Below are 22,801 nucleotides of genomic sequence, written 5' to 3'. Positions count from 1 at the left end.
TGGTCTGAGAATGCAGACCCTGGGTCACTTCAGCGTGGACACAATACTTGAAATAGGTAATGTAATCCCTGCCAAGGTCTGCCCCCCACTTCTTGGTTTCTTGGATCAGGATGATTTGGAGTTTCAGTCCCTCCTATTGAACTTTCTTGATGGTTGATCTTAATCAATTAGCTTGTGGTTTTGAACCTTTCTTCTTAGTTCCATAAATGTCATTACATCATCACTAACAATATTCATGGATAAAGGAGGAAGAGAGACTCTAAACTTCTGTATGATATGCTTTCTAATGTTCTCTCATATAATGTTTATGATAGCCCCAGGAGGCAGTTACTATCTTTTATAAATGGAAATAAATAAAATTCAGAAAAACTAATTTGCCTAATCCCAGCAGAGCCATTTATCCATTATGAGACACATATTGTTGAAATAAAAGTTGAGTCTGTTTCATTTGAATGAAAACATCCAGGTCACCATCTTTTTACAAGCCAACTGTTTTTTTCCCACCTCTTTACTTGCAGGCAAATTAAGACTACATGACACATTTCCTATATCAAGTTAAGTATGAAACATCAGGACCTATAAGTGCCAGGGGCATGAAGAAGAATATATTTTAGCCATGAAATAAATACCTAGTTGTACATGACTCATACAAGAATGTTACAGGAGCCAGAAAAAAAAAAAAAAAAAAGAAAGAAAGAGACTATTTTGAAGTCAGATGCTCTTGGCTTCGTTCTTATCACATACTTGTGGTTTGGCACCAGCAACAACAACCAGGCAAACTCTGTTGATGCTAGACTACTATATAATGTTACTGAGACTCACATGCTGAGTCTCCTGGACAAGTGTACCTTGGGCAAGTAGGTAAATGATTTCTCAGGTCAGTAAGAAATACTAACTTAGCCAATCCACATAATAACTCAATCAATCCAGCAGTCCACAGACCCAAATGAGTGCCTGCCTCTGCCTGAGTATTATGCCTGACACAGGAAGGAATATGATAAAAGCATGTAGTAAATACAGTTTTTCCTCTTTAGCCACAAGACATTTAATTCATCCCAAATTTTCTTGATAGGAAAATTCTCCATTAAATAGCTTGGAACCTTAAAGTTCAAACAAGCTTAAAGTTTGATAACATTTGTTCACAATCATACCCTTAGGATTTGTGCATTTCCCTCTATGTAAATTTTAAAAAAAGAAAACAACAAACCACCATGACATACAACTACAGACTAGAATGTATACATTTTTAAACTGACCATGCCAAATGTTGGTGAGGATGTGGAGGATGTGGAGCAACTGGAATGTTCATGGTACAAATACTTGGAAAACTGTCTGTATCTTCCAAAGCTGAACACATGTACACTTTATGTCCCAGTGATTCCATTCCTAGGTACATACTGAAAGATGACACATATACGTATATTTTTTTGGTTTCATAGTGGACTTTACTGGGGAAAGTTAGTGTAAAAAACATAAAAACATAATTCATAAAATTTAAATAAGACAGTAAAATTACACCTTATAGCTATAGTCATCGCTGTCATAATCACGAATCAGGTAAAGTCTAAGTTATCGCCTAGGAAACACTATTTTTTTTTTTTTTTGGAAACACTATTTTGTGAGGCTTGCGTTGCAAAGCCCGAGGCAGCAAACACCGCGATTATTAGAAGTGAGCCCGTGATGAATTTACATTTGAAGCTGAGGAAACGGAAGAAGCATGTTCCGATCAGGGCATCACAACATTCTAGTCTGGAAAAAGCAACTTTATTAATGTCCTGCAGCAGAGAACGTTAGTAACTGTAACCAGGCATTAGAATTCTCATTTCAAGTCACCCTTCTCCACCCACCCATTGACAGCTCTGTGATTCCCCCCGCAGCCTTGTGAAGGCTACCTCAACCCTCATGGTCACTTCCCAGCCTTGCTTGGAGCCCACTAAAATGCCTGCATTTCCTCCCATCCAGTTGGGATCCAGGATCAATTAAGAGGGCTGGGACATTGCCTACAACCACCTGCCCTCATCCTTTCCACATGCACTTCTAGCTCCACATATCCCACTTTCCATTTGGAGAAGACTCCATCCAGATTTACCTCCTCAGTTGGAAAAAGTTGGTCTATCTCTCCTCACTGTTATGTGACTTTTTTGTCACACAATTTCCCACACAAGCTTCACATTTATGTTTTCATGCAACTCTCTCTGCCTGAAACATTTTTTCCCTGTCTTTTCTCCTGATACTCACCCATTCATGTACCAAGACCCAGTTCAAATCCTGCTTTTGATGTGTGGTATTCCACACCAGGCAAAGTTATTTGTTTCCTCACCTATACTCCCTAGTTGTCAATTGGCCTCTCACATTGGACTAGAGTTCTCCACTTGTCCCTCTTGCCCACAGTTCTTTGAGAGCAGGAACTATGTCAGATTGTTCTTTATTTCCTGAGATCTAAGCTCGGTGACTGGCTCATTTTAGGCACTCATGATTAATTTGAAAGCAATCTGATTGAATTGCATCTAATAGACACATCTCAAAAGTTTATTACTAGAAACTTGATGATGAATGGGTTTTCACATTTAATCATCCATTTCAACCATTCAAGGGATACCAAAGTAAAGCTTTATCAAGAATGCAAGTCAAAAGTACTCTTCAGTAACCTGCTTGTAACATCCTACTTTTAGAATAAAGAATAAATACATGTAATTAAAATAAACTTATCTCAGAGACATAATTTTTTAAATCCAGATTATGACCCACATTTGGTTTCTATCCAATCTAGTTACTTTCATCTGTCCAAAGAAACTTGGCAATAACAATGGAAGCTATCTATGATCTTAAGAACTTATAAATGATTTGATTATTACAGTTCTACTTTGTTCAATACACTGAACTTATACATAGGAGCTTGATTTCTGTGACACAACAATATGTGAAGCCAGAAGGGTTGAAATCATCACTGGGATAACAAAGAAGCTGGGCCTGAATGCTCAACGTAGATTAGGAAGGCAAAATAAAAATTTATTTATCATTTGGCCAATTCAATAACATTTCTCAAATCATATGTTATGAAAAGAAGCAAGATTCAATGAGATGTTATAAAATGACTTCAGATTTTTTAAACAAAGAATGTGAAAACATTGCAGGAAACAATATGATAGTGAAGAGATTAGTGGGGAGTTAGAATTCGTTCTTCCCACATAAGCCCCAGAAGTCCAGCAGTGTGGACTCGTGTCTCTTTGATGACCTGATGGGAAATATAGGGCCAAGCAATCTCCGGGACTCTGGCTCAGCCCTCCTGGATTCCATGGCCCTGGGGACACTCACACCTGTGTCACTTCTCTTTCTCCTGAGGAACACTGCTGGAAACTTCAACCTTACAAAGAAGGTGTACCGTTCCTTAAAATTGGGTAACTGTATTTTGAATCCTGGGAAAACTGAAATTAATAAGGAGGTGATAAAGAAAATTAAATGCATAGTATTAATGCTTGCCTGTTAAATTTAGAATAATGCATGTGTGTGAATGACCTAAAAATCTGTAATATTTAAGATACTTTCACATAGTTGTCTTGTAATTTTAAGTTAAGACATCTAACAGAATACTAATTCTTAGGGATCCCTGGGTGGCGCAGCGGTTTGGCGCCTGCCTTTGGCCCAGGGCGCGATCCTGGAGACCCAGGATCGAATCCCACGTCAGGCTCCCGGTGCATGGAGCCTGCTTCTCCCTCTGCCTGTGTCTCCGCCTCTCTCTCTCTCTGTGTGACTATCATAAATTAAAAAAAAAAAAAAAAAAAAAAAAAAAAAAAAAAAAAAAAAAGAATACTAATTCTTAGACAACACTAGAATATTGAAGAGAACTTGGAGTTGCCATATAAACTTATTTAAATTTGTTAAATTTATATAAGCCATTTTTTTGTATGGCAAGGTTTTGTTTATTAAGGCTAGATATTTCCCCAGTAGCCGTTTAAAGTGCTTACAAGAAAATAAAATACAATAAAGTATTTTTGTATGTGTTTTTATGTTTTACATTTTAAAAAAATTTAATTGTTTTACATATTTTAAGACAGTGCATTAACTGAGTTTATAATTACAAATGGCACTGTTTGCTTCAGGAAATTTAGCCTAACTCAGCATTAATGAATTAATAATCACAAACATAGTTACTTCTTTCATACAAAAGTCATAACAAGATTTGTAGATCAAAGAAAAAAAGACTTATAGATTGAATTTAACTAGGTTTTCAATTTGTAATTTAATATGACAAATATTAACTTAAAACCCACTTAAGTAAATCATCATTGCTTTGTGCAAAGAATTCCCTAAGGGAACTAAGGAACTCTAGTGACAAAAATAAAAAAAATTTTGGTAGCTTTCATCTAAATTCAGTGGCTTTAGGAGTTCATCCCCAAACATCTGGAATAGCCAGGTTGTAGTAGAGGCTCTGGAGTACTTCAGATTAGTACCTAGTTTATGTTTTGAGAGTCTCAACCCTGAAAATTTGGGAAAGGGATTTATTGAAGTATAGTTGACACACATTTCAGGTGTGCAACGTAGTGATTCAACATCTTTATATATTATGCTGTGCTCATTGCAAGTGTAGCTACCACCTGTCACCACACAATGCTATTATAACTCTGACTTTATTGCCCTATGCTATGCCTTTCATCCTCGTGACTTACTCATTCCAAATCTGGTAGCCTGTATTTCCCACTCCCTTTCACCCATTTTGCCCTTCCCCCAACCTCCCTTCCCTCTGGCAACCATCAATTTGTTCTCTGTCTTTACTTTGTGCTTCTGTTGCTGCTTTTTGTTTGTTTATTTTTGGGGTTCCGCATACAAGTAAAATCATATGGTATTTGTGTTTCTTGTTCTGACCTATTTCACTTAGCTTAGTAAGTATTTTTTTTTAATTTTTATTTATTTATGACAGTCACAGAGAGAGAGAGAGAGGCAGAGACACAGGCAGAGGGAGAAGCAGACTCCATGCACCGGGAGCCCGACGTGGGACTCGATCCCGGGTCTCCAGGATCGCGCCCTGGGCCAAAGGCAGGCGCCAAACCGCTGCGCCACCCAGGGATCCCAGTTTTTTTTTTTTTTAACAGATGTTGTATCATAACCAAAGAGTCCAGACATCATATGGAAAGGGACACACCTGTTCTTTGCTAGGAGCACTCTGAAGGTAACTGATGCTCCAAGGACTCAGGTACACCACTCCCCAGAGGATGATATAAATGAAGCAAAGTAGAATTACTACACTGTTGCTGACTTTGGGGTAGTAGTCATCAATAACAGGGTTTTTTCTACCTTCAAATAGTATTGTCATTCTATTAGCCAATGTTTTGAAAGAAATTTTTAAAACAACAAACTGATACCTGATATCTGTAATGTTGGTATCTGGCCTTCTGATATTACAGTGTTTACAACCTATTGATAAGAAAACCTTTGAATCTGAATTATCTTTACAATGAAAATTTTTTAGACTGAATTCTTAAGGAAATTTAAATACTTCTCTGTAGAGGAATCCAAGATTATCAAATCCCTGGAGGTATTGAGATGTCATTTGATCTTTGCATCTATTTAATCGGACTTTTATGGGTCAGGAAGGCAAAATAAAAATTTATTTCTTATTTGGCCAATTCAATAGAATGTCTCAAATGTATCAATTTTTGTTATTTCTCTTTGTAGTGGCTGATAGTTGTCTGAAGGAGAGCTATAATGGTATATAGGAAAGGGACTTGCTCTGGACTTAGAGATTCTAGCCTGAGTTCACGCCTGCTTCTGCCACATACACTTGTGGCTTTGTAAAGTCACTTAACTTGTGACAAATTTAGTTCTTGCCTCAGTGTCATGCTCCATGATGTAAGTAAAGATCAAGTTACAGAGAATGAATAGATTTCTAGACACTGTACAATTTTGACTATTTTGCTCATTTTCTCCCTTTTCTGCCAGTGTTTTCAGAACATATTACCAAGTGTAGGTCTTCTTTAGACAAATGTCTGTTCATGTTTTTCTGCCCATTTCATGACTGGATTGTTTATTTCTTGGGTGTTGAGTTTGATAAGTTCTTTGAGTGAAATAAGCCAATGAGAGAAAGACAATTATCATATGGTTTCACTCATGTGTGGAATATAAGAAATAGTGAAAGGGACTATAAGGGAAAGGAGGAAGGAAACTGAGTGGGGGAAAAATTAGACGAAGACAAGCCATAAGAAACTCCTAACTCTGGTAAACAAACAAAGGATTGAAGAAGGAGAGGTGGGTGGGGGATGCGGTAACTGGGTGATGGACATTAAGGAGGCACATGATGAGATGAGCACTGGGTGTTATACTATATGTTGGCAAATTGATTTTAAATAAAATATTAAAAAAATTTTAAAAAGAATATGTTACCAAGCCTCTGAATATCTCTTTCTTGCCCACTTCTGGAAGTAGGCCTCTGAGCCAAAAATCCCATTCAGAGAACACCACAAAGCTATGATTAACTAATTTCATCTTTGCCTTTAATACACTAATGGACAGGTTTCTTTTCACTTTCACTAATAAGATATCTGGAATAGAAGATATGAAGGTGCTGCTAACTATTGATTCTATTCTAACTATTGTGAAGGTGGAGACTTTTTGTCTCATTCATTGTTCATCTCTCTTTTGCATTAAATCTACAAGGAAATAAGCCAATACAATTTAGTCCCCGACTCCCAGTGTAACAGCCATAGAAGAGAGGGACCAGTGAAAAGCTAGTTTTGCTCCGATGACAAAGGTTGGGAGAGATGCAGCAAAAAGTCTGAGCTTGAGACACAAAGGGGTTGGCATACCTTGGGATTGCCCCATCCCATCATTTGACCCAAGACCAAGCTACCTTATTCCTTTAGCTTTCCCTGGAGTGGAAAAAAATGGCAACCCTCCTATGCAAATCATGATTAGAAGAAGCATTATGGTCACCTCCCCCATAAGCCACATCTTCCTGGAGGGGACACAAACCCCATCAAAGAGAGCTGAGAACCAAGAAATGAAGCTCTGACAACAGGGGCCATCTGCTTTTCTGTTCTTGTTTGTTTTTTTTTAATTTTTATTTATTTATGATAGTCACATAGAGAGAGAGAGAGAGGCAGAGACATAGGCAGAGGGAGAAGCAGGCTCCATGCACCGGGAGCCCGACGTGGGATTTGATCCCGGGTCTCCAGGATCGCATCCTGGGCCAAAGGCAGGCGCTAAACCACTGCGCCACCCAGGGATCCCTCTGTTCTTGTTTTTTGCTTGTGTGTATCTTTGTTTTTGTTCATTGACACAATAAATGACTATGATTTTTTCCCTAAGTGCCTGATGTTAAAGAAGTCTCCATGTGGGGGAAACATGAAGGTGGGCTTAGGAGGACTGAACAGGCTATAAATAATTAACAGTGTCCAAAAAACCACAATGCCATCTGATGGTGATAGGAGAAAACAGACCCCTGGTGACTAATGCATTGAGAGTATAAGGGTTAATGAGTAAACCACACGTGTTCAGAACTGGGACACTGCAGTCACCATCTGCCTCAGAACACCTGTGTCAGTAACAAACCCAAGTAACATTTTTCTTTTCCTGCTACCTTATTGGACATTAACCCATCAAAAATGTTTTGTCTCTTTTTAGGTGAAAAAATTGAGGCAAAAGGAGAATAAATGGTGCCCCCAAAGTCATGTGATAAAGTAATTCAGCCTTAACAAGAAACCAAACATTCTGTCTCCCAGATTTGTGTGTTACTAGAATGCTTGATAAGTTAACACCTCTCATTATATCACTGGTTTTTAACATCAGGTGGGTTCTTTTTTGTTTTTAAAGATTTTATTATTCATTTGACAGAGAGAGAGAGGAAGCACAGGCAGAAGTGGCAGGCAGGGGGAATGGGAGAAGCAGGCTAGATGAATGCAGGACTCGATCCCAGGACCCTGACATCATGACCTGAACAGAAGGCAGTAGCTTAATCTACTGAGCCACCCAGGCGCCCCATCAGGTGGGTTCTGAAGATCATTACTTTTTTTTTTTTTTTTTTTTGCCATTTTTGTGCTATGGTAAAATCCACATCACACCAAATTTCCCATTTTAACCATTTTTAAGTGTACAGTTCAGTGGCATTAAGTACAATCACACTGTTGTGCAACCATCACCGACATCTATAGAACCAGCTGAAACTCTTGCCCAAGAAACAGTAACTTCCCATCTTCTCCTCCCTCCAGGCAGCCTTGGCAGCCGGTGCTGAATGCTATTTTACAGGAAGGGGGAAAAAAAAGTTGAGCATAGTTTACAGCCGAACATTGTAATTAGATACAGGAGGCAGGAGGGAGGGGGTGGAGGTAGACATAAATTCGGAACTGACTACATGTAGGAGACTGTGACTGTGCTGTGTGTGTGTGCGTGTGCGTGTGCGTGTGCGTGTGTGTGTGTGTCTTTAAACGATGCTCCACCTCCCAGCCCGCCTCCTCGCAGTTTGCCACAGGGTTTTGCAGTCTCCTGATTTCCTCATGCCCCCAGGAGCCCGCATGGGCAATCTTCTTTGTAGTTTCAGAAGGTTTGTTGCCCTGAAGGTCGCACTCTGAGTTGAGGAGTGCAAAAATAACCCCTTGTTTTGCCTTCCAAAGATCTGCCCCAAAGATAAGCTGTTGCTCTTCTGGAAAGCCTGACTGGTAGGATTCCTTCAGGGGTTCAGCCCAAAGTGCTTCCTTTCGTCCCCTCACCAGCTTCACTCACGATCAGAGCTTGCCCAGGACCTCTGGAGGAAAACCTGCTGGATTCCATCATCTCGCCCACAAATGGCTAATCCTGGAGGTGGTGCTGTTTGCAATGGGAATCTGCACAACCACGAGAAACAGAGTGACGGCTCACCAAGTGGAAACTGCGCGAAGAACGGGATAGTGAAAGAAGCCCAGGTAAGAGGCCAGGGCTCTGAACCACTTGGACAGTCCCTCTTTCTCTCTGATGCTGGTTGAGGCTGCCTGAACTGAGAGTCCTTTCCATGCAGGCTTTTAGGGGTTTTGACACTTCAGCTAATTACAAATGCCTGGCTACGAAAAAGTTGAAGTGTGGCTTAAGGGGGAGAACGTCTTCGCTGTACCAGAGCCTTCAACTCCCCGCAGCGCCAACAGACCCGCTGGACTCCTGCTTTCTGGTGGGCATTTGAGAGGGCACAGTGCTGAGTGCTCGGACTCGGCTGACTTTCGGTGCATCAGACACTCGCAGCGGGCTGCTCTCATCAGGCTGCAGCAGGGAAAGAGGGGTGATAGTGGCTGTGCTGAGGTGACATGGTGGGGGCCGCATTTAGCCCCCCTCCCCCAGGAGAAATGCCTCTCTGGCTGAAAGGCGAATTCTTTGTAGTGTTTAGTGGAGCATTGTCATGGCTTACAGCTTGATTTGGGGCCAGAGTCCTTCTTTGAAACGACATCACAGGCATTCCTTTCTGAGACACTTCAGAAAGTGTGGCTTATTGTTGCACAGTGCACACAGGAACTCAACAGGCCTTTCATTGTTTTCCCATTTGATACTTTTTGCCTCACTTGGCTCTGACAGAATGTTTGATGGGGATGTGCTGAGGAGGAGGAGGAGGAGGAGGAGGAACTTCAGAAATGCTGTCAGTGTATTCAAAGAGGGAGCCCCGGTGTACAAGGCACCTGTGAAAAGGCAGCGCCCTCCTCGCATAATGCCCTCTGCTAAAGCAGCAGGGATGAGCTCACCTGCTTCAGGAGCAAATTAGCATAGCCAAACAGGTAGCTTCACTCTTGGGAAATGAGGAGCTGGGCAGGGAACCCATGCAGTCCTGCATTACATATCCACCCCATAGGAACCAGCATCCACCCAGGGAAAAAGTTAGATTGTTTTAAGATCACCGGACAGGCCGAGCTGGCTGGGGGCCAGTCCACCATTCAGTGAATTAAATTCGTGCTCCCAGTTGGAAGAAATGGGTGGGGAGGGACACTCTGGAGCCCGGGGTGTGTGTGAAAAGGCTATGGTCCCAAAATGTGTTCCCCTCTTGACAGTAGGCGTTATGCTAAGCTTGGAAGCTTCCATCAAAAACCTCAGGCCTGGCCTCTCCCAGCTGAGCATCTGAAACCTACCACAATATGAAGAGAAAACATTCGACTCCTATCTTTCCCGTGAGGACAATCCTAATAATATCCACCATCTATTTGTCAGTAAGTGTTGATTTAGACTGCTAACCACCCAAGATGCTCCTGGCCCTTGAAATGCTGGAAACACTGGCCACACACCTGTTCACCCTCTTAACCAGTCTGACCCTGAGGCCTGTCAAGGAGCAGAAAAGGCCTTCAAAGTTCTTCTGTCTCTTTTACTTTATCTTGGTTTTGTAACCACCTTCTAGTCTCTGAGGTTGGAAAGTTAGCTCAATGGTTACAACCACCCCTAAGTAAGGATGAAACTCAAGATCCAAAAAATCCATTACTAAGTGCTCTTGTAAAACGGAAAATGTCCTTGAGCATCAAGGCCTCTGTTAGAGCAGCAGGAAATAAGAGGGCTACCGTTGCCTCTTCCAACAGCTCGCTCTGAAGGACTGTCCAGAACCTGTTTAGTTCAGATATATTTAGGTGTAACTAAATTGAAATTGGCTTCCACTGAAAGCTTCAGTTATGACTCGAAAAATATTTTCCAGAAAGAATAAACCGTGCTGAGCTTTTGGTGAGTAAGGCAGACAAGGGCCTGTTTTTCCCTCGTGGGTGATGTAGTCATCCTTAATGCATGATTGTGCATCACTAGGGTCAGTACATTTTGCTTTGGAGATCTTTAACCAACAGGTCTTAACCAAAAATCTTGCCACTTGCCAAGAGCAGTTCATAAAGGCTGACAGATATCCTGGGCCAGTAGTCCTCCCAACACGGTTCTGCCAGGCTCACGGTCCTATGAAGCAAGATGGAAGGTTCTCCCAGCTTCTCTCAATATCCTGTCATGCTTTCTCTTCTTGCTTCTTTGCAATCATACAACAATATCTCTGTTTCTTTTGTGTGTCATGGGACCCTGTAAGACTCGGAACAAAGGGTTCCTTGGCATAAAAAGGAATATGAAAATCACTGTGAGGAATCTCTCCGGAACCCACCTTCTCTTTGTTCTGGTGTAGTCTGGTTTCGACAGCCTAACACGAGTCCATCTCACTACCTCAGTGTCCAGTTTAGCCAGGGAGCAGAATCCTTCTGTGTGGATGATTTCTAGTTCCTTTCTGGAGTTTTTTTTTTTTTTTTTTTTTTTGGAGCTCCACCTTATTGTGTGCCGTCTTCTCTTTAAACCCCATATGACCCAAGGATGCACTAATTCTTGGTTTTCATCACTGATTACTTTTATTTGTTCACTTGTAATATGTCATCCTACCTCTTACTTCTGACAGACAGTGCCTCAGTAACAGAACACTCTTGTCTAAAGCATTTGTTCTCCTTCTTCATGAGCATATCCATATAAATGTTGGAAGGGCCCTTAATATCTTAATTCAAACTTGATATTTCCTATTGATTACTTAATCCCTGTAAAATTAATTGGGAATTACTACTCACATAATTGCTTTTTTACTCCCACTCATTATGTCTGACCTGGCCATACATTCATATTAAGAAAGCCTGAGGCTCGGGAGGTAGTCCTTGTGTCTTCATTGTTCTGAGTACTGCATCGCCTTCAAGTTATTTTTTTATGGGGTGGGGTCTGCATTTTTCCCTCATTACACTGATCCTATAGAATCAAGGAAAACTGTTGAACTTTTCTCTAACCATTCCTTTCCTATAAAACAAAAATATCCTGCAATTAGTTATTCTAATTCACTGAGTTCTTGACCTTGAATGTTATACTTTAAAACTGTAGTATAGACAGCCCTGAGAGGTAGTCACTCATCCCACCATCTATTCACTCACACATTAATATTTATTAAGAATCTGTTGTCCTTTGGACATATAAAGATGTACAAAAAGTGACAATTTAGCTATTAGGAGAAAGTTAAAATTTAATAATAAATACATTAAGTTAAATGATGGTACAGGACAAGAGCTGTCATAAAGCAATTATGAGTGAAGGACAAATGAGTGGTACAGATATTAAATATCAGAAGTTCAGAGAGGAGGACGATAATAGCATGTATCAGTGGGTGTGCTACGTATCAGGACTTAGCTAAACACTTTATGTAGAGACCTCCTGTACCCTCATTACAGCCCCATGAAGTGGTAGCATCATGCTCAATTTACAGGGGAAGAAACACAAGAGATTAAGGAACCTGTGCAGAATTATAAGCAGCATAGCCAGGGTTTGAACTGAAATTCATATTGCTCCAAAGCCAGTTCCCTTTCTACTACATTCTAAGAAACCTCAGGTTGGGGTGGCCAGTGATGGCTTTGTAGAGCAAGGAGGACTCATACTGAATCCGGAGACACTTGAAATGGTAGAACAAATGGGGAGTTTATTCCTGGGGGCTGAATGAGAGAAAGAAGGGAGAGGAGCCCCAGAAATGAATGTAAGCGTTTCTAGGTGAGGGCATGGGAGCATAGGTCACAGAGCATTCTAGAAAGGAAGAGGGGTAAAAGCAAAGGCCCTGAGGCATGATGGAGTGTGGAACATTTGAGAAACTTCTCTCAATTTAGTGAGGCTTCAGCATAAGAGGGAGAGGGAATGCCATGCTCAGGTGGTACTCGGTAAATGCTACATGAACGGGAAAGATTAAGCAGATTCATGAAAATCCTTCCTAGCTCTCTAACCATTGAATATGAGCTTCTGTACTCCTCACTTTTTCATATCCTTCTGTAGCCCACAATGTCCTGGTACATCTGCTTTTCTGTTACAATATAAACTCTAGACAGTGAGAACCATGACTTACAGTTTAATTGCACACAGTGGTAGCTGCCTGCCAGGCCCTTGTCAATATTTATGTCTGTTGGGCCCATCTAGGCTGCACACTGCTTGAAACGGAGGTCAATAATCTCACCAATTATTAAAAGAACTCATAAACTACAAGTCTTGGAGATCTCTTGCAACTGCTCTGAATGTTCATCCACTCTTGTCTTCCACGATCATTCTCTAGTACCTTTTGTTTTTTGTTTCTCATTTCCTTTAACAAATCCTCAATGTGACACCATGATCTCCTTAAACAGTCTCATTTCTTCATGGGCTCATCGTTCTAAAGCATTCCCACATGTCAGGTATTGCATCTATTCAGATAGGAATATTCTGACTCCATTTATAGTAGCTCACCAATTTGGCAGACAAGTAAATAAGTAATTATAATATTTAATGACAAGTTCTATAATAGATGTTGCAGTTATCTATTTCTGTGTAACAACAATGCCAACTACCCAAAATTCAATAGTTTTAAACAACTGCTGATGATTTCTGTGGGCTAAGAATTCAGGCAGGCTTGGTGTGGGGATGGTTGTCTGTGCTTCATGCTTCATATGATGTTTAATGAACATCCAATATGGACCCACTGAGACCTTGGAACTGGCTGTTGTCTGGGGAATCTTTTGTCTCCACAAGTATACCCTCTCCATGTGGTCTTTCAGTATCAACAGAGTAGTTCAAATTTCTTTACATGAAGGCTGGCTTCCAAGAGAGTGAAAATGCAAACTGCACGTCCTCTTAAGGCTTAGGTTCATGCTTACTTCTACCACATTCTATTGTCACAAGGCCAGCCCAGATCCAAGGGGAAGGGAAATGGGCTCTGCTTCTTAATGGGGTGAGCTTGCAAAGTCACATTGCAGAAGGTTGTGAGGGATTGGAGGAATTATTGTGACCATCCTTGGAAACAATCCATCATAGCAGAGATCTATGAACCATATTTGGGAATACAGAGGAGTGGGCATCCTACCCAGGGTAGGAATGCAAAGAAGTCACTCTTGGCCTGACTCTGAAAGGCAGAGTAGCCAGGCACACAGTCATGGGAAGGCATTCTAACAGAAGGAAATATTCTTAGAAAGATACAAAACATTAAGACATGATGTGTTTGGTCATTGGAGATTGGGTAAATGGAACTAAGTTTAAAATGTTTAATGCAGGTAAATAGGTAATAAGCTTGTAAAAGTAGGTGGGATAAGATCATAAAATATCTTTGTCTTAGTTTAGGTTCCCCAAGAAATAGACTCAGACATAAGGATTTGAGCGCAAGAATTTTATTTGGGAGGTGAACTCAGGAATTAGGGGAAGGGTAAAGTGAGACATGGAAGAAAAGGAAGTCAATACATTCATGAACAGGTTATCTCTGTTGGTAACTAGGGCTCATATTTGGGGAGGGGGGGTAACTTGATGATGGTGTAGAGTATGCCTCAAAGTTGTCCCAACTAAGTCACAAGAAAAAAAGAGGTATATGTCACCTAACTCCTGTCCATCGACAGGAGGGATTCTCCCAGGAACATTAACCACAGAGCATTTCTAGCCTGACTACATATGGCTAAAGAAAGCCCTCAAACTAAGCTATCAGTGCTTACTGCAAGAAATCATCAGAATGCAAGGGGATCCAGATATAGCAACAGAAGTGTATAGTCACATATATTTGTAATGAGGGACCTTTGAAAAGAGGATCACCTTCAGATGTGGTTTTCTCAGGCTGTGTGGGTTTTATCTCTGGTGACTTTTAGAACATGGCTAATGGATTATATTTGGCCTAATGGACTAATCATCATGGATGATTAGATTATGCTATTAAGCAACATAAACAGAACCTCCTACTGTGGCTGGCAAGAGAGAAAACAAGAGAAGTATTGTCAGTGTTGAATATCATTGTCATGATTTTCTCCCTTTGCACTCAAAGAAAGTGAAAAAGTAGAAACTATGAAGAAAAATTTAGTGGATTTTACTACATAAGGAAAAACTAAAACTCTATGGGAAAAGATATAAAGAAAATGAATAAAAATCAATTGGAAAGTATAATTGAAGTAAAACCCCATTTACACTAACATCAGAAATGTTGTACTTGGGAATAGATGTAAAAAGTGAAAATCAATTTGAATTGAAAATCAGTTTTGAAGAGCAGCATTTAAATGCTGCTGAGAGACATAAAAGAAAACTGGAATAAGTGGAAAGTCATACAATCTTCATGGATAGGAAGACTCGATGAAAAAAATGTTAATTCTGCCTAAATTAATCCATAAATTTCATGTGAGCCCAATAAATGAAACAACATATTTTTTGAACCAGATGAATGACTTTTAAAATTTTGTGGAAAAATTAACAAGCAAGAATAAACAGCAAGTTTATGAAAAAGAATGACATTGAGAAGGAACCAGGACTACCAACTAACAAACCACGTTATGCAGTACAAGAATTAAAGTGTTTTTATACCAGCACAGGAAACACATAGATAAATATTATATTTAATTCTTAAAATCAGTCCATAATTGTGCTAAAAATATACATTTTTAATAATATTTGCCTGTAGAAACTATAACTATATTACACAGGAACCATAAAAGAAGAGGTTGAAAATTTGACTACATAAAAAGTATTTCTGCGTGGCAACAGAACAAAAATAGCATCATAAAATAAGCAGAAGGCAAATTACAGACTGAGAAAAATGTTTGCATTCATGTCATGAAATGCAAATTTCTTAATATGTAAAAAACCTTTAGAAACCAATACAGAACATACAAAACCAAAGCAAAAAAAAAAAAAAAAATAGGCCAAGATATGAAGAAAGTCCAAATGGAAATACAAAAGGTAAGAAATGGGAAGAGAAGAGCAGGGAAGTAAGGAACAGAAAGTAAAGGAATATGCTAGAATAAGTTTCCATGAGAAGGGAAAGAAAAGATGTTTTTTCATGTTGTGTCTATAAGGTACAAAAGCAAGTTGAAACTTAGTTGGAATAATCTAATTATTTTTATCACTTTGATAATAATAGTAAGGCTAATAAATAATATTATTGGTAACTGCTCCCTTCCAGGTACTTTTATAAAATTTGCCTCATTTAATTTTCATAATAATACTGCAAAATGGATTTTATGATCTGTGTTTGTATGGATGAGGAAATTGAGACTCTGAGAACACAAGTGACTTCCCAAGGTCACACAACTAGAAGTAAACTGGAACATAAACTCTAGATCATACCTTAGCCAATTTCTTTTTACTCCAACATGTTGCCCCAGACCCCACAGTATTATCTGCTTTACATAAAAATAAGCCTAGAAGCCTTTACTTTAAGAACTGAAAATAATTCCAGTTGCATAAGTTACCAAAGAAAAGGAAGAGGCTTATGCTTTCATTGTGACCACAAATATTCTAGAATACCATGCTCCCACTCCTAATACATATTGGCCAGTAGTTAAGAATCTTGGGAGGTAATCAAGAAAATAATAATTATGATAATCCCCAAATATTTCTTTAAATATTTATTTATTTTTATTTATTTATTTATTTATTTATTTATTTATTTATTTATTTGAGTTCAGTTTGCCAACATATAGCATAACACCCAGTGCTCATCCTGCCAAGTGCTCCCCTTAGTGCCCATCACCCAGTCACCCCAACCCCCCGCCCACTTCCCCTTCCACTACCCCTTGTTCATTTCCCAGAGTTAGGTGTCTCTCATGTTTTGTCACCCTCACTGATATTTTCACTCATTTTCTCTCCTTTCCCTTGATTCCCTTTCACTAATTTTTATATTCCCCAAATGAATGAGACCATATAATGTTTGTCCTTCTCCGATTGACTTATTTCACTCAGCATAATACCCTCCAGTTCCATCCACGTCGAAGCAAATGGTGGGTATTTGTCGTTTCTAATGGCTGAGTAATACTCCATTGTATACATAGACCACATCTTTATCCATTCATCTTTCAATGGACACCGAGGCTCCTTCCACAGTGTGGCTATTGTGGACATTGCTGCTATAAACATCGGGGTGCAGGTATCCCAGCATTTCACTGCATCTGTATCTTTGGGGTAAATCCCCAGCAGTGCAATTGCTGGGTCGTAGGGCAGGTCTATTTTTAACTCTTTGAGGAACCTCCACACAGTTTTCCAGAGTGGCTGCACCAGTTCACATTCCCACCAACACTGCAAGAGGGTTCCCCCTTCTCCACATCCACTCCAACATTTGTTGTTTCCTGTCTTGTTATTTTTCCCCATTCTCACTGGTGTGAGGTGGGATCTCATTGTGGTTTTGATTTGTATTTCCCTGATGGCCAGTGATGCGGAGCATTTTCTCATGTGCTTGTTGGCCATGTCTATGTCTTCCTCTGTGAAATTTCTGTTCATGTCTTTTGCCCATTTCATGATTGGATTGTTTATTTGTTGTTGAGTTTAATAAGTTCTTTATAGATCTTGGATACTAGCCCTTTATCTGATAGGTCATTTGCAAATACCTTCTCCCATTCTGTAGGTTGTCTTTTAGTTTTGTGGACTGTTTCTTTTGCTGTGCAGAAGCTTTTTTTCTTGATGAGTCCCAATAATTCATTTTTCCTTTTGTTTCCCTTGCCTTTGTGGATGTATCTTGCAAGAAGTTGCTGTGGCCAAGTTCAAAAAGGGTGTTTCCTGTGTTCCCCTCTAGGATTTTGATGGATTCTTGTCTCACATTTAGATCCTTCATCCATTTTGAGTGTATCTTTGTGTATGGTGTAAGAGAATGGTCTAGTTTCCTTCTTCTGCATGTGGCTGTCCAATGTTCCCAGCACCATTTATTGAAGAGACTGTCTTTTTCCAGTGGATAGTCTTCCCTGCTTTGTCAAATACTAGTTGACCATAAAATTGATGGTTAAAGTCCATTTCTGGATTCTCTATTTTGTTCCATTGATCTATGTGTCTGTTTTTGTGCCAGTACCACACTGTCTTGATGATCACAGCTTTGTAGTACAACCTGAAATCTGGCATTGTGATGCCCCCAGCTCTGGTTTTCTTTTTTAATATTCCCCTGGCTATTGGGGGCCTTTTCTGATTCCACACAAATCTTAAGATGATTTGTTCCAACTCTCTGAAGAAAGTCCATGGTATTTTTGATAGGGGTTGCATTGAATGTATAAATTGCACTGGGTAGCACTGACATTTTCACAATATTAATTCTTCCAACCCATGAGCATGGAATATTTTTCCATCTCTTTGTGTCTTCCTCAATTTCTTTCAGAAGTGTTCTGTAGTTTTTAGGGTATAGATCCTTTACCTCTTTTTTTTTTTTTTTAAGATTTTATTTATTTATTTATTCATGAAAGACTGGGAGACAGAGAGCGCCAGAGACAAAGGCAGAGGGAGAAGCAGGCTCCATGCACCGGTAGCCTGATGTGGGATTCGATCCCGGGTCTCCAGGATCGCGCCCTGGGCCAAAGGCAGGCGCCAAACCGCTGCGCCACCCATGGATCCGATCCTTTACCTCTTTGGTTAGGTTTATTCCTAGGTATCTTTTGCTTTTGGGTGCAATTGTAAATGGGATTGACTCCGTAATTTCTCTTCTGTCTCATTGTTAGTGTATAGGAATGCCACTGATTTCTGGGCATTGATTTTTGTATCCGGCCACACTGCCGAACTGCTGTATGAGTTCTGTATTGAGTCTTTCTAAATGCCAGGCATCCTAAGTGCTTTGGATTCATCATCTCATGACATTCCTCTAAGGTATATACTATTACTATCAGACCTATTTTATTATTTTATTTTATTTTATTTTATTTTTTAAGATTTTAAAAATTTACTTATTTGAGAGAGAGAGAGAGAGCATGGGATTGGGGGAGCAGAGAAGGGCAGAGGGGAAGGGAAGGGACAAGCAGACTGCGCTGAGCCTAGAGCCTGCAAGGAGTCTATTCCATGATCCTGAGACTATGATCTGAGCTGAGATCAAGAGTTGGGTGCTTAACTAACTGAGCCACCCAGGTTCCCCTATCAGACCCATTTTAGAGGTCTGATAGAGGAAACAAAGTTTAAGTTAACTATGGTCATCAACTCATAAGTATCAATTCTGGTTTTTGAAACTAAGTTTGTCCAATTCTAGAACCGAAGTCCTTAGTCTACAGTGTTTCTCTAACTATAAGATATTAATAGAAATGGAATTCATACCTCCTCCCACAGCCAAGGGGCAAACTGACCTCAGCCTTGAAGGGCCAAGTCAGTGTGGGTTAAAGGTATTGTGAATTGTTTTTGCTTGATTTCCTTATTGTTTTTGATTAAAATTTAGCTTAGTTCCAAACTGTCACATACCAGAGCTTTCAATGTGCAATATAGTCCACTCATGGACACACTACATCAATGCACTGGCCACCCTCCACCCCACTCTTCACTTTAAACAACTCTGGATTTAAAGAAAATTGGCCTATGTAACTCTAAGTCATATGGACTCAGACTGAGCCCCAGATGGAGCTCTGGAGATAATTTAGTTTTCAGAAGTGTTCTCCAAGGGCACATGACCACCCTGAATAGACAGTTTACTTAACACAGGATTTCCTGGTAATAGTGACATCTTGGACATGTGATATGATAGATGGAGGATACTTGCAAATTCTTTAGGGTATTTCCCATTGAGAGATGGAATCTATTCCACTCCCTTTGAATCCAGGTTAGACCCAATGACTTACTTGGCCAATAGCATAAGACAGAGGGAAAAATCTGGAATTTCTGAGATTAAGTTACAAGAAGCCTTGTGGCTTGAACCCAGTCCTCTTAGAACACTCACTCTTGGAATCCAGCCACCATTCTTGGGGAAAGCCTAAGCATCCCAAAGAGTAGCCCATGTAGAAAGAAACCAAGTCTCCTTGCTATGCCCTGGCTAAGATGCAGCACCAGCTTGTAGTTCATGTGAGTAAGCTATCTTGGAAGTGGGTCCTCCAGCCCCAGTGCCTGTCTGCTCCCTACTGATACTTCATGCAGTATAGCTGTGTCGTCCCCACTGAGCCCTGCTCAATTATCGATTGCTGAGCAAACAAATATGTTTCAACTGTGGTGATGGTTTGTTAAGCAGCAGTAGATAAATGAGCATGTGGATATTCTATATCTTTAAAATACCTAGAAAAATCACTCTGTAATCTTACTTAATAACCATTTTCAGAGCTGCTAATTGCATCTTGAGGGAAGAGTTTGTTTGGGCCACCCATTTGCATCCATTCGGTGGCAAGGATGTCTTTCCTGAAGCTGTACACTTGTACGCTTGTTTTGCTTGTGTTTTGAAATAAGGACTGTACACTTTAAGTGTCTGGTGGGTATAGCCCAATACCAAATACAATAAACTCAAATATCACCAGTGCAAAAGCATAATCATTTGAACGCTGCCAAGTCTGATGTGTAATTATTCAACCTAAGGAGGCCTGTAATTTACTGCATTATCTATGAAGAAAGAGCTGACTCAGGAGCATGTGTGTGTTCAGGTGCAGATGTTTTTATTAATTAAAAGAATACATGTTTTAAATTAAATATATTTAATATCTGCCAATTAAATACTAATTTTATCTATTTGTTAAAGTTTCCTTTAACAACTTTCCCTTTGGAAATACTGCTAGAGATATTGATATTAATCTAATTAATTGCAAGAAATAAACTCCATTTATTTTTAAATACTTAATCTTTTTACTAAGTATAATCACATTTGTCTCAGTAGGCCTGAATTAATGTAGTTTATCTGGAATTCTGTAGTATACAAAACTATAAATTCATGTGAGAAGGAGCTGCCGCCACCAAATTAGAAACAGATTAAAAGGTTAGATTAACCATTTGAAAACAACAACAACACTGTAAACATAGCTCTGATAAGTATTCAGATTTTTTCTCTGCAATCTACTTTATCCATCACACTGCCAATCTGAATATTGCTGCCTCGAGAGTTTTACTGTATTGGTTGACAGAATGTATGATTTTCAAAAGAAGCTGGAAATCCAAATGGGGTGGGAAGAGATGTGGGGAAGAAAAATATCCTGATTTTTAAGCATTAGCATCTAATCTTTAAAAATTCAAATAGTACAGATTTCAGGGAAACATTGCTTCCAGCCACAAATCTGTAACCTCTGAGCTATAATAAGTAAATAGGATGAGAAAACTAAGAGGTCATTAATTCAGTGCTCTTTTTTCATACATATTAGGGAAAATGAAATGGCTCAGGGAATTTGGCTCCTCTTAATTTAGACTTTATATTTTTAAAAAGCAATAGATGAGTTTCACATCTTCATTTTCATGAGTTACTACATTGACACTAGATCTTGGGATGTGCAAGTTTGAGGAACAATTATGACCAACCACACATATTCCTGACCAAACATTAGGTCCCAAAGTGTTTATAGAAATGTCAGAGAACTGACAATATTTTACTGGTCAAATCTCATCTCTCAGGCTTTATAGGAAATGACACACAAACTTGTTTTTTAAAAGATTTTATTTTTTCATGAGAGAGAGAGAGAGAGAGAGAGGCAGAGACACAGGCAGAGGGAGAAGCAGCTCCACGCAGGGAGCCTGACGTGGAACTCAATCTCTGGTCTCCAGGATCAGACCCTGGGCTGAAGGCAGCGCTAAGCTGCTGAGCCACCAGGGCTGCCCCAAACTTTTCATTAGACAATGCAATCGTAAGTCCTGGTCACTATTATTGTTCTCTAGATATGATATAACTGGGCCTTCAAAAGTTGCACAAGAAAAAGTCTATATGCAAGTCATGATTATCCTCATAGCTACAAGTTATACCTGACTGTTCTTTCTCTGCCATGTGGGGCTTAGCCTTTTGGAAATCAAAATTCCTCTTGTGAAACTGATAGATACCTCCTATGGAAGGATAAATAAGTCCATAATCACGAAGTTTTCCATGTAGAGAATTCATGCCTTCCCTGACTTTCTCAGATTCCCAGGTTATCAACCTCAGCCCTGGAGTGCCTTTATTAATTAGGCTACATCTGTTCTCACAACCCAACCAGAAAAACCAGCAAATCAACCTCTCCAGAGAAGATAGGGTAAGAGATCCACAGGTTGATTCACCAAAGAAAGAAAAACACACATAACCCCAAGCCATTCTACAACATTTTGTCTTTTACAACACTACAATGCATTCATATATCTTTAACTATAAAACTACTCTTAAATTCTCCCCTAAAACCTTGAGTAAAACTTAACTCAAAGTTAAAAAGGTATTTCTTTTCTGGTGGTTTCCATACCCAAGCACCCCAGCACCCCTCAGGATTTCCCAGAAAATCACTTAAAGAGGAATAGATAGCAGAAAGACCAATAGCTTCAACATCAGATAGAACTGGGTTTGAGTCCCACTCTGCCCCTTACTAGCTGTGCCACATTGAGCAGATGGCCTCATGTCTCTGATCCATATCCCACAAGGCAATGATGAGGATTAAATGAGGTAGAATATGTAAGGCTCCCCATGACTATCAGATATATAGTAGATAGTCAGTAAATGGTAGCTATTATGTATTAAAGTTGGCCTACAGTCGTCTGTTTCTCCTCTACAACTATTCTAAGAGTGTTCAGGGCAATGCCTGGTATATAATAGGTACCCAATAAATGATAGTTCTAAACCCTCAAATTCCACCATCCAATGGTGGCTTCTCAAGACCTCATTTTTCTTGGCCTGTCACCAGCATCTGAAGCAAGTAATCACCCCGTCCTCCTTAAAGCATGTTCTTCTCTTGGCTTCTAGGATATAACACTCATCTATCACTCACCATTCCTTTATGGAAACTATAAAGGTTTCTCTTCATCTCCTTGGCTTTTAAACAATGGAGCTGCCCAAGGCTCAGAATTTTCATTCTCTGTTCTGACTGTGTTTCTGACATGATGATCTGATCTTGTCTTATCAATGTGTGTGTGTGTGCGCACGCGCGTGCGTATCTATGTCATTTCCAACTACCTACTTTCCATTTGGGTAATCAAAAGGCAACTTCAACTTACCATGTCCAAAACTGAGCTCCCACCC

General features: G+C 39.7%; 1 protein-coding gene across 2 annotated transcripts in view; it reads left to right on the top strand.

The window, feature by feature from the left end:
- Window positions 1-8,434: 8,434 nt before the first annotated feature.
- SPTLC3 (serine palmitoyltransferase long chain base subunit 3) overlaps window positions 8,435-22,801 on the top strand; it is a 151,050-nt gene continuing 136,683 nt past the window's right edge. Inside the window, exons 1-2 of one of the 2 annotated variants that reach the window (XM_038571599.1) lie at window positions 8,435-8,891; window positions 9,996-10,151. In XM_038571599.1, the coding sequence (XP_038427527.1) occupies window positions 10,080-10,151 (72 nt within the window). In that variant the 5' untranslated portion in view covers window positions 8,435-8,891; window positions 9,996-10,079. The remainder of the gene's footprint in view (window positions 8,892-9,995; window positions 10,152-22,801) is intronic. The other variant, XM_038571598.1, reaches the window with a different exon arrangement.

The sequence above is a fragment of the Canis lupus genome, chromosome 24 (assembly GCF_011100685.1).
Source record: "Canis lupus familiaris isolate Mischka breed German Shepherd chromosome 24, alternate assembly UU_Cfam_GSD_1.0, whole genome shotgun sequence".
Classification (NCBI taxonomy): Eukaryota; Metazoa; Chordata; class Mammalia; order Carnivora; family Canidae; genus Canis; species Canis lupus.
This window is presented reverse-complemented; position numbering and strand designations above follow the sequence as displayed.